This window comes from Hylobates moloch, unplaced genomic scaffold (assembly GCF_009828535.3).
Source record: "Hylobates moloch isolate HMO894 unplaced genomic scaffold, HMol_V3 SCAFFOLD_5, whole genome shotgun sequence".
In the NCBI taxonomy this organism is placed as follows: Eukaryota; Metazoa; Chordata; class Mammalia; order Primates; family Hylobatidae; genus Hylobates; species Hylobates moloch.
Window position 1 is genome coordinate 114578688 of NW_026652280.1, and position 13066 is coordinate 114591753.

General features: G+C 39.0%; 1 protein-coding gene across 3 annotated transcripts in view; it reads right to left on the bottom strand.

The window, feature by feature from the left end:
• LRIG2 (leucine rich repeats and immunoglobulin like domains 2) overlaps window positions 1-13066 on the bottom strand; it is a 61021-nt gene that overhangs the window by 23482 nt on the left and 24473 nt on the right. For all 3 annotated transcript variants that reach the window (XM_058439449.1, XM_032154965.2, XM_032154966.2), the window contains exons 3-11: window positions 11495-11569; window positions 11205-11339; window positions 10199-10342; window positions 9926-10069; window positions 8658-8801; window positions 8311-8454; window positions 5621-5701; window positions 4131-4202; window positions 3925-3993 (exon numbers count right to left, since the gene is read on the bottom strand). In XM_058439449.1, the coding sequence (XP_058295432.1) occupies window positions 3925-3993; window positions 4131-4202; window positions 5621-5701; window positions 8311-8454; window positions 8658-8801; window positions 9926-10069; window positions 10199-10342; window positions 11205-11339; window positions 11495-11565 (1004 nt within the window). In that variant the 5' untranslated portion in view covers window positions 11566-11569. The remainder of the gene's footprint in view (window positions 1-3924; window positions 3994-4130; window positions 4203-5620; window positions 5702-8310; window positions 8455-8657; window positions 8802-9925; window positions 10070-10198; window positions 10343-11204; window positions 11340-11494; window positions 11570-13066) is intronic.

Below are 13066 nucleotides of genomic sequence, written 5' to 3' on the forward strand. Positions count from 1 at the left end.
TTTCCAATTATTCTTTTTCCTTTTCAACCTCAAGTCATTACTTTTGGGAGTCCCCAAGTCCCCTGAGAGATCCCCAGGAAAGGGTGGGGGGCCTACAGTCCCAGTGACTAAGAGCCTAGAGTGGGAAGGAAAAAGTCTAGCAATGGGTGGACAGATGGATGGAGGATGTAAGAATTTGAAGGGAGTCATATCAAAGGGCTCAAGGGAACTGGCGGGAACATTAAAGGTGGTAAGAGGAGGAATAAGGAGCAGTAGCAATGGGAAGAAAGACAGCTTACAAGATGCGGTCTGGGGAGATCTCAAGTATCCCAAACAGGCCAATAAAGGTCCAACAAGGAGGAGGTGGACAGAACCAGTGGTGGCGCAATATAGTTAGCAGGGGCTCAAACAGAGGGGATTCAGATGCCAGAGAAATTGCCATGGGAGAAGTAGGATCCATTAGAGAGAACAGAGTAGCCTGACAGAGTTCCAAAGACTTTTAGTCCAGGGAGTCAGGGAATAAACCCCACTCAGGAAAGAGAGCCAGGAAGAAGACCTTCAAGTCCAGGAGGTACCTTTCAAAAGAAGTCTGGCCGCTAGCCCAACTCCAGAGAATATATTCACAATCTTGAGAATCGAAATCTTTCCTTACCAGCTTCAACAGATGTTTGTCCGGAGCAATGGTTCATTAGCCTGACTCACCATTGGATCCCCGATCTATCAGTCAGGAGTGAAGACAATGGCTTCAAAGGTGCACAGTTGGGGTCCTGGGTGAGAGGTCTGGGGGTCCAATGATGAATCTGATCCTATCGGAGTCACAGCACCATAACTGTTAAATAAAAAATTACTCAGTGATACTTGTTAAAGCATGGTAAGGTAGACGTTATTCAGGATCATCTCAATAGATATAGGGACCACAGCAATGTGATGTTGCAGTTGGGGAGAGAGACTGGGTTCAACTCAGTGAGGGAGAGACAGTAGGGAAACAGCAAGGGCAAGTACAGCCAAGGAGCAAGGTGGGTTTGCTTTCATCCCATTCAGTGGATGTGAAATTACTAAAAAATAACATCCACAGTAAGGAAGACTCTGGCTAAACCCTAACAGGATTCTTGCTGAAGACAGGCCAGGGTGATCAGACATCACCTGGGAATGGTCTACAATGTGGAAGAGTTCTTGCTAAACTGGTTTTACAGGGTTTGTGCTAAAATTGGATTTTACACAGCTAGGCCTAAGAGAAGGTTTAAGGGCTTGCCTACGGGTTGGTGAAGCAAAGAATCTTTGTCACAACTCCCAAATTACTAAAGGACTCTCTGAAGATTGAGACTGCAATATTTGCTTTGACCTGCTGTTTAAATTTTATGTTAAAATGAGTTCTCGTAACAGTTAAAACTTTCTTGTTAGCTCTCAGGTTATCACTGGCAAAAAAAAAAAGGGGGGGGCGGAGTATACTAATTTGTAGTAAGTCACAACTCATAATTAAACTAAGCCTATGAGAAATAACTCAAAATATCTCAACAGATCAAAATATCTACTTTAAAAATCTGGCAGAAAACTAATGATGATTTTCATAACATTTTAATTTTAGTTTTTATTGTTAACATTACTCAACTTCTACTCTGTGCCAAGCTCTGTGCTGAGCATTTTCTCAAAACCCTCCAGTTTCCTAATGCATCCAAGAAAGCAAAAATCCTAATTCCTCATGGTCTATTATGATCTGCCTCCTAACTCTCTCTTTAAAAAGAAAAATATGAACATAATTTTATTGTTGGACCTATTAAAACTGTAAATTCGATACGCTTTTCAAGAACAACAAAAAAGGTAAGTTAGAACAGAGCAGTTTGGGGTAAAAAAAAAAAAAAAATATCTTGACAGGCCAGGCGCGGTGGCCCATGCCTGTAATCCCAGCACCTTGGGAGGCCGAGGCGGGCTGATCATGAGGTTAGGAGATCGAGACCATCATGGCTAACACAGTGAAACCTCATCTCTACTAAAAATACAAAAAAATTAACCGCACGTGGTGGCGGGCGCCTGTAGTCCCAGCTACTCAGGGGGCTGAGGCAGGAGAATCACTTGAACCCGGGAGGCGGAGGTTGCAGTGAGCTGAGATGGTGCCACTGGACTCCTGCCTGGGCAAGAGCGAGATTCCATCTCAAAAAAAAAAATAAATTAAAAAAGAAAACACTGGAACAAATGAAGAGAACGACTAATGAGAAATAAGATGATTAATATAAAAAAATTATAGATATTTAATTATTCTACTCTGCTTAACTCTCTAAACTCATTTTACTTCCTATCCCTTGTGCCTGGGAAGCCATTCACTCAGTGTTCACATGGTTTGCCATTTCATTAAGGTCCTGGTTCAAATGCTGTATCATCAAAAGAGTTTCCCCTCACTGTTTTATCTAAAATAGCAATCCCCATCACTCTTCATACCTTTGACCTAGTTTTATTTTTCTTCAGTTGTTACCTGATGAGATATTATATATCTACTGGTCTATTATTTATCTTCCTCACTAGGATTTACTGTGATATGCTATGAGTACAGAGACTCTGTCTTGTGCACTACTGTTTTCATCATCCAGAACAGTATTCTACATAGCAGATGATGAATAAATATTTGAGTAAACAAGTTGTCTCACTTTATCTTCACATAACCCTGAGGGAGGTGCTATTCCCATTCTGGGAACAGAAACTGTGTTGTAGGCTAACAGTTTGCCCATTGTCACACAGTTGTAAGGAACGGAGTAAGGATTTGAACCTAGGCAGTTTGAAAACTCACACATTTCCAGTGCATCTCAAATTATCCATGGTAAGGACTAGTCTTTCAAATTTCCAATCCACTGCAGACCAATACTTTTATAAACTACAACAAAAGTGTCACAGTAATGTCAAATTGTTCTAAAAGTTTCTAAAGGCTTATTCTGCATTTCTATCCTTACCTTCTCATCAACCAGTTCTGCTCCACAGAGTATCCTTTGAGTAGCTTCTCAGGCAAGGCAAAATAATTTCTATCATCTAGTGGTTCTTACCCCTGACTGCATATTTGAATCAATAGAGTTTAAAAATAATACCAGGCGGGACTGGTGGCTCACGCCTGTAATCCCAGCACTTTGGGAGGCTGAAGCAGACAGATCACCTGAGGTCAGAATTTCAAGACCAGCTGGCCAACATGGCGAAATCCTGTCTCTACTAAAAATACAAAAATTAGCTGGATGTGGTGGCAGGCGCCTGTAATACCAGCTACGCGGGAGGCTGAGGTGAGAATCGCTTGAACCCAGGAGGCAGAGGTTGCAGTGGGCCGAGATCGCACTACTGCACTCCAGCCTGGGGGATAGAGCAAGACTGTCTCCAAAAAAAAATAAAATACATAAATATAAATAATACCAATGCCCAACTAACCTCCAATCCCCTAGGGAAATCCCGAAACCAGTAAGAGCAATTTTTAAAACTCATCAGTGAAAAAGAGTATAAAATGATACACACACTTGTCTATTTTGACATTTTACTAGTTTGAACAGGTTAAAGAATCTTCTCTGACGATTATACTAACTGTTAAATCACCTCGGAAACTATAAAACAAAATCACATAATACCTTTATTGTAACCCACACAAGGTGTTAAGAACTGGTAACACATGTTTCTGATAATCCAAAAAGGAACAGTAGGGTATACATAAAGCATAAGGAGCAGTACTGAGGTCTCCTAATTATAAGCATTGGTAGAACAGGCAAAACAGAAGGTCTTGGTGCCACACATTCTGGGCTTTTCAATGTTGGCTATTTCAAAATTACCTCTAGCCACTTAAATAACTGAGTATTAATACTTTCTCTTTTCCTGCCTGAACTGTGTGCTTTTGGAAATAACTTGGGTCACTGCCATCACACTTTAAGCACAACAAGCAGGAACAATGATCAACTGGTGATTTTAAAAAGACAAGTTACTTACAGTTCTTTCAAATGAGTCTGAGAAAAAGCATTTTCTTGGATAGACATTATAGCATTATTGTTCAAATCTCTGAAATAAAGAGAAATGAAACATTATCAGTCACCATTTCTGTATCAAGTTACATAAACACTTTACATGGTCATGAAAACCTCTGCTAATAGCAAAGATTATTTATAGAGTAAGCAAAATGTATGCAAAATACTTACAGATGCTCAAGGGATTCAAGACCAATGAATGCTTTCTTTGTAATTGACTTAATCTGGTTTCCTTGTAAGATTCTGAAATATAAACAGACCTTTCTAAGAATGCTCTCCACTAAACAAAATTAAATTAATTAAACATTTACCTATAAAAAGTGAAAATAAGCTTAGCGTACATTTTTATATACTTAACAACTTTACTGAGGTACAGTTGATATACAAAAAAACTACACATATTTAATGTGTACAATTTGATGAGAACGTGCATTTTTAAGAAAGTTATGAAATTTATTAATCAATGCAAAACATAGCATAAAAGTGTCTATCAAGATGTTAAAGCTCAATGAGGTGAACAACCATCTTGACCACTGATAAACTGGTAATTTTCAGATGCTAAATTCATTATATTCCTCATGTCTCCATTCGTAGCAAAAGATTGTCAGATCAAAGAAATTCAGACAAGTGTGAACCTTTGGAGAAATTCTTCTCATGGGAAAAGATATAAAATCTTATGTGAGAGAATGCTCTACTTCTGCTAGATAAATTACTCATAAATCTCCTACAATTAAACAAACTACAAATTAAACAGATTACCAACACATTACTCTACTTTCTCAATGCATTCCTTTTACTTGAATAGAAATTCTACTTCCATAAATAACTTCTCTTTAAGTGTCCATAGGAATGCTTTTTCAATAAAAAGTGCCCCAACAACAACAACAAAAAAATCACAAAAACAAAAAAACTAGCTGGGTATGATGGCTCACACCTATAATCCCAGCACTTTGGGAGGCCAAGGTGGGAGGATCACTTGAGCCCAGGAGTTCAAGACCAGCCTGGGCAATATAGTGAGACTCTGTCTCTATAAAAAAAATTTTTTTAATTAGCTAGGCATGGTGATACACACCTTTAGTCCTAGCTCCTTAGGAGGCCAAGGTGGGAGATCACTTGAGCCCAGAAGGTTGAGACTGCCGTGAGCTGTGATTGCACCACAGCACTCCAGCCTGGACAAGACCCTGTCTCAAAAAAAAAAAAAGAAAGAAAAAAAACCAGTCAGGTTCAGTGGCTCATACCTATAATCCCAGCACTTTGGGAGGCTGAGGCAAGCAGATCATGAGGTCAGGAGTTCAAGACCAGCCTGGCCAAGATGGTGAAACCCTGTCTCTACTAAAAATACAAAAATTAGCTGGGCATGGCGGCACGCGCCTGTAATCCAAGCTACCAAGGAGGCTGAGGCAGGAGAATTGCTTGAACTGGGACCTAGGAGGCAGAGGTTGTAGTGAGCCAAGATCGCGCCACTGCATCCCAGCCTGGGATACAGAGTGAAACTTGGTCTCAAAAAAATGAACAAACAGACAAAGAAACCCCACAGAGCTCCCAGAGTGTCAGAAAGCTCAGACTTTGTAGCCATATGAAATAAACATAATTCAATCATATTTACAGCCGGTTCTTGAAAACACGCCTATGTAGATATACATAAATATTATAACGCATACAATTTAGTGAGACTTGTGAGTCCAGCAAAGGCTTCACTAGCATCTTCTATGGCCCATGAAATTTCATTGTTTCTTAAGTCTCTACAAAAACATCAGAGAAAGACAGGTTCTATTAGTCAATACAACCATCACAACATTGAGCAACATCCTGGCATGGTGATGTCAAGGTGTACCTGCTAATTCTGATCCTTACTTTAACAGTTATTTATGATGAAGGCTCAACTCTGCTTCTTTAGAAATATCTGTAATAAACATGTAAGAACTGATTCTTATAAGCTAAGAATTAAGCTGGCCTTGATAAATAAAGCAACCTGCTAAAAGTATTACTCTTCCAAGCTAAGAGCCCCTCATTATGTTAGCATATTAAAAATTATAGACAGGGTCCTGAAAAGAGCAGGAGGGTTTCAAGATGCAGGGTACATGGCTTATAAATCTGATTTCAGACTAACGGGATTTCTGGGTGACCCAAGCCTTCCTCTGGGACCTTGAACTTACAATGGCTGACAAAGAGTAATATCAATACAGAGCTTCACTGCTCAAGAGCAATTAAAGATGCCCCATGGGAAGCAAAAATGATAAACCCATGTGTTAGAGTGTCATCAGATTTTCTTTCAAAGGGAAAGTATGGATCTTCTAAAATTCACTGTTCCATTCTCAGAGGAAATGCAATTGTACCACATCATGTTACGATAGAATTATTTCCATATAATTAAAAATATTTAATCACTTTTGCTTCCTTAAGTCATCTCATGATAAAGCACAAAGCTTTCTACTTTATAAGGGACATGTAGAGTTGTGTGACTAGCAGTAAAGAGGAGATCCCTGTTTTCACTTAGCTTTCTTTAAGTGAAAAGCTAATAAAGCTCATTTTATTTTACTAAGGAATAAATAATGAAAGAACCAATGGCTCAACTCTTCAGGACCTTCCCCCTCCTCCACAGCACAGCATAAATAGAAACCATTCAACAAATTAGGAACTGTATCTACCCTGGCAAGAGCATGAGGCTAAAGCCAGAATTCCCCAGATTTGATCCTAACTCTGTCTTAACTATCTCTGTGGCATTACACAACCATTTACTTCTGCTATTACTTCCCTAAACTTTAATTCTAAAAGTAATAATCAGTGGTATACTAAAATAACCTATTTGCCATCCTTTCAACTGCCAAAAGGCTACAGCTACATCTAAGTTTCTGAGATTGCATTGATCCAGTTTCACTTCTGATAATACAGGAAAAGGACAAATACAATCACTTAATTTTTCAAGGCCAAATCTAAACGAAGTTAAAAAAAATCAAATACACACCTGTACATGTATATACCCTTCACAAAATTATCTTGCTTTCCCTCTCATTGATGGTTAGGTCTCCAAGTTGGGAACCTGCCTCTTCTCTGAACCATTTCAACTCAAAACCTAATGACCACAAAGTCCCCTATTCAGGAAACTTAAGAATCTACAAATTCTACTAATTACTCTTTGTTTTCTTTTATTCTGCTCTGTGTTTGAGATTACTACATTTCATTAAATTACCTCTTCATTTAATAAAATTATATTCTAAAATTAGATATATTTATATATAAATATATAAAGTTCATAAAAACACATTCTTATATTCTGTAAATTGAATAACTTACAGAACCACAGAATTTTAGCATGGAAACTGCTTTTAGCAACCATCTAATCCTATATCCTTCCTTCACCGTATAAAAGAGAAAAAAAAAATGATGCCCAGGAAAAGCTAAGTGATTTTGTTCTTCTGGTGGTATGATAAAATGGACATGAGCTTTAGCATCAAACAGACCTGGATCTGATTCTGGCCCAACATTTACAAGCTATGTGACTTTGAGAAAATTATTTAAATTTCTCTGAACCTCAGCCTCCTAATATGGAAAACAGCAGTATCATCCTAGTATTTGAAAGTACCTGGTACATATCAGATAATAAGTATTAGTTTCTTCTGTCCAAAGTCATGTAGCAAACCAGTAACAGTGAACTGGTCTCCTACCACGGCAGTTCCCACTACACAACCTGCATCCTTTTGAATGAGAACTAGCAGCTCTGGTGTATTGTCAAAGTCAAAGGAACAAGAAAATGACTGCATTCCTGACACTAGCAACTGTGTTTTATTCCATAGCAACTAACACAATAAGACATGCTTTGACGCTTATGGGATTAACTCAGAATTAAACTACAAACTGAATTGCCTATGACAGGCTTGGGATTTTTATGGGGATGGAGACAAATAAGACTGTCTTGCGGCCGGGCGCGGTGGCTCACGCTTGTAATCCCAGCACTTTGGGAGGCCGAGGCGGGCGGATCATGAGGTCAGGAGATCGAGACCACGGTGAAACCCCGTCTCTACTAAAAATATAAAAAATTAGCTGGGCGTGGTGGCAGGCGCCTGTAGTCCCAGCTACTCGGAGAGGCTGAGGCAGGAGAATGGCGTGAACCCGGGAGGCGGAGCTTGCAGTGAGCCGAGATTGCGCCACTGAACTCCAGGCTGGGCGACAGAGCGAGACTCTGTCTCGAAAAAAAAAAAAAAAAGACTGTCTTGCTCTGAGGCATAGGACAGAAGAACCACAAAATATTAACATACATAATTTGCAGACTGATTAGTTGTTTTAATTAATTTGCTTTATTGTACTAAAAAAATCAGTAACAACAACCAAAAAAGAGAATGGATATACTTACAATGTCTGAAGATTGGAAAGAAATCTAAATACGCCATCAGCAATATGAGTGACTCTGTTGTCTCCTAAATTCAATCTCTCCAATAAGCTCAGACCCACAAAGGCAGATTCATCCAGGCGGGTCAGCTGGTTATAGGACAAATCACTGAAAACAAGAAATGTGGAAGGTAAGGAATTCATTGTATTTGGTTCAACTTACAATTCTTATTATATCTACATGGTAAATTTAGAGTTTTCTACAAATTTCTAGTAAAAAGGGATGTTACATCTCATTGCTGCCCATGGGAATGATTTATTCCAATCTGCTCTAGTCTCACTGCCTCCAGTGAAATGCTATCCAACACTTACAGTTCGGATAGTCTTTGGCAGAACTCCCATGCATCAGGGCTGATTCTTTCAATAGCATTCTGGCTCACATAGAGCTGCTGTAACATTCGCAAGCCATACAACCACCCCTTGTTCACTCGTGTAAGGTTGTTGTGTTCCAGTTCTCTGTACAATTAGAGAAAGAGAAGAAAATACGTTCCAAAACAAGGCAGTTCAGTAACTAGCTTTAAATCTTAAGTTTTTCCCAGAGAAGCATGTACCTTTGTTCAACCCAACTGAGCTGACCAATTCTATTCAATAAAAATGTATATCTTATTTAAGATTTAGTGCTTGGCCAGGCGCAGTGGCTCACGCCTGTAATCCCAGCACTTTGGGACGCCGAGGTGGGCGGATCACAAGGTCAAAAGATCGAGACCATCCTGACCAACATGGTAAAATCCCGTCTCTACTAAAAATAGAAAAATTAACTGGGCATGGCGGCGTGCACCTGTAGTCCCAACTACTCGGGAGGCTGAGGCAGGAGAATCACTTGAACCCATGAGGCAGAGGTTGCAGTGAGCCGAGATTGCGCCACTGCACTCCAGCCTGGCAACAGAGCAAGACTCTATCTCAAAAAAAAAAAAAAAAAAAAAAAAAAAGATTTAGTGATAGAAGGTAGTAAGACTGTCTAAAATAGGAGCTCTACAAATCCAACAGGCCAAGTGGTATAGTATACCTGTTTGGATAAATTCTGATAATTTTCATTAGCCAAAACATTAAGAATATAAACTTTTTGACTGGGCACGGTGGCTCATGCCTGTAATCCCAGCACTTTGGGAGGCCAAGGTGGGTGGATCACGAGGTCAGGAGTTCAAGACCAGCCTGACCAACATGGAGAAACCCCGTCTCTACTAAAAATACAAAAATCAGCCGGGCCTGCTGGCGCACACCTGTAATCCCAGCTACTCAGGAGGCTGAGACAGGAGAGTCACTTGAACTTGGGAGGCAGAGGTTGCAGGAGCCGAGATCACGCCATTGCACTCCAGCCTGGGCAACAGAGTGAGACTCCGTCTCAAAAAAAAAAAAAAAAGAATATAAACTTTTTAGATGAGAAGTTTGTAAGAATTATTTCAAAACTGATCAGTTAGCTAACAAAACTTCAAAGGTTTTATGTACACTTATTTCACATCAGTGAACAGGGAATCAATGAATGTATCTCTATAATCAGAACAACTACCCTAGCCATTTGACATTGAAAAGTCCCAGACAGACTACTTTCCTAATAATCACCTCTAGTCCGGAGTACTTACAGTTCTTCCATGTTATTCAAGCCAAAAAATGCTCCATCCTTAAGTTTGCTAATTCCATTCCGCTGCATTTTCAAAGATCTTAAGGAGTCAAGCCCTTGGAATGTAAGACCTTCCACAATTTTAATTCTGTTTCTTTTAAGTTCCCTTTAACAAAAATAGTTTTACAGTCAGGAAATTGGTTTGCTAAAATGCTCTAACAGTAATTAAATTGAAAAGAAAAAGACCCTGTAAGAAAAAACTATCTTCTTATAATCCATCTATTTCGTTACTCACAAGAATTGGAGGTGAGGCAGCTTGAAGATCTTAGGTGGAATCATGCTAATTCGGTTACGGTTTAACTTTACCACTAATAAGGAACTCGATAAATTATCGAAGCAACCAGCCTCCAAGGTGGTTATTCTGTTATTACTTAAATTCCTAAAATAAACAAGATAATAGCAAAAGAAAAAATTTAGTGAAATAAACATTCTACCACTAGAAAGCTGCCAAAAATCTATGTCTAAGCCCCAGCTCTATCACTTAATGCCTATCCACAACTTTATAAATCATTTAAGTGCTCTGTTTCTTCATCTACAAAATTAGGAGGCTACCTACTTCATTTAGGTTGTTACAAAACAGCATGTGTGAATATGCTTTGTAAACTGGAAAACACTGGCACACATGCTAATTATCATTATATACGGTAAGCCATTGTTTAACAAATCTCTATTTACCTTTCAGAAAGCTTGGTTCAAATAAAAAACAAAATTGAATCTCAAAATTACTCTTGATATCTACCAATATTTTCTGACAATAGTGCGATCTTTCTTTAGGGGGCTTGTGGGGTGAGTGGGCAAAGCCAACCACCCAATACACCAACTCTAGGTTTGTCTCACATATGCATACAAAAAGCACAATAAGGCCGGGTGCGGCGGCTCACACTTGTAATCCCAGCACTTTGGGAGGCCGAGGCGGGCGGATCACGAGGTCAGGAGATCGAGACCACGGTGAAACCCCGTCCCTACTAAAAATACAAAAAATTAGCCGGGCATGGTGGCGGGCGCCTGTAGTCCCAGCTACTCGGAGAGGCTGAGGCAGGAGAATAGCATGAACCCGGGAGGTGGAGCTTGCAGTGAGCCGAGATTGCGCCACTGCACTCCAGCCTGGGCGACAGAGCGAGACTCCGTCTCAAAAAAAAAAAAAAAAAGCACAATAAATAACCAAATATTTTTGAAAAGATAGGTACTGATGAATAATAAACGTGCTTTAAAGTAAATCTAATTTAATCTGTGTTACTTACAGGTATTTAAGCTGCATGCGAGGAAATGAAGACGTCTTGATTTCTGATATTATATTTGAGCTGAGGTCTAAACTCTCCAGAGCAGGGTAAAACTGGAGCGCCTGTGCATTTATTTCTGGGATTATATTATGGACTCTGTGAAACAAAGATTATAATGAAGCTGCTGCCACTGATCCATTCCAGGCCACAAAAATGTTAAATAATTAGAATCAACAATATATGTGCTTTAAAAAAAAAAACTGTATACTTTTCATAATTTAAGTAAAAAACCTGAAAACTTATTAACTTACAATGAAAGTAGAGTAATATTAGATGTTGGTTCTCCAAAATACGGGATTTCTGTTAGTTCATTGTAATTCATTTTCCTAGGCAAGAGGAAAAACAGATTTAAATGTTTAGTGAGGGAAATATTACCTCTTGGATTCTACCTTCTGGCTAACACATATTCTTTAGAATAGGTGCCAAATTTGAAAAAGAATTATGACTCAGAATGAGTTAGACTAAAATGTATTTATTGAGAAATTAGCGGTTTTAATGAGAAATGTATTATCTTTTTTTTTTTCTGAGACAAGAGTTTCATTCTTTTTGCCCAGGCTGGAGTGCAATGGTGCAATCTCAGCTCACTGCAACCTCTGCCTCCTGGGTTCAAGTGATTCTCCTGCCTCAGTCTCCTGAGTATCTGGGATTACAGGCATGCACCGCCATGCTCGGCTAATTTTGTATTTTTAGTAGAGACAGGTTTCACCATGTTGGCCAAGCTGATCTCAAACTCCTGACCTCAGGTGATCTGCCCATCTTGGCCTCCCAAAGTACTGGGATTACCGGCGTGAACCACCATGCCTGGCCAAGAAATGTGTTTTCATAGTGTTGATCTACTATTGATATTAATATCAGAAAAGCTATGAAGTATTTTGCACATTAAATATTGTTAGTTCAAGCAAAGTTCTTTGAATAAGTTGGGTTTATGACAGCTAATTTGAGTCCTTAAACAAAGAAGGCATAATCAGTCCATCCAGATCTCTCTTTCTCTAAATATATATAAACACACACATACAAATGTATATATTTTTTTCTAAAGCTATACAAATGTTAGAGAGTGTTACTTGAGACCACAGATGAAATTTATCAGCCCACCCAGAGATGGAACCTATGACTAATTTTACAGATAACATAACATGTTGCGTCTGATCCCAGCAGCCCTTTAAACAGTTTGTCTCAAATGTTTTAGTAGCAAATCTAATACAATCACATTTCATTAACCTGGTTTTTAGTCACTGAACAACCTCAACAATCTAGAACACAGAAAAGAAACCAGAAGTAAAGACCTTCAGGAAACCAACCAAAGTTACAAAGTCCATGCAATAAAGCTCATGCACTTCCCACTGAAGCATTTTCAGGCCTTTCCTCAGTGCCTACTCTTTCAGCTAACAAACTTGTCAACTGTGTACTCATCCACAACACATTAGAAGCAGTGAATCTGGGGCCAGAAGGAGAGAATGCAGAGACAATGAGCAGGAAGAAGTTATCCCTGTCAGCAAAGAATTAAAAAGGAAAGTAAATCTCAGGGTTCCGAGGGTGTTAAGTGCAGAGGCAAATAGGCCTATATACCTTAATGGTTGTGCCTCTAGGAATCTAACAATGCTCTAGGAATGTAACAATGCAAAAACTAATATTAATAATATCTTAGAAAACTCCCTCCAAAATTACATAATACATCTCAGTATTAAAGGAAAAACTTTAGTTAAGAGAAAAACTTAATTCTGTCAACCATTACGTTCTCATATGATATCAAGAATACTCTATTTCATATAAATCTACTTTAGACATGATGCTCCCAATCTTAGATAACATGTCAAGACATC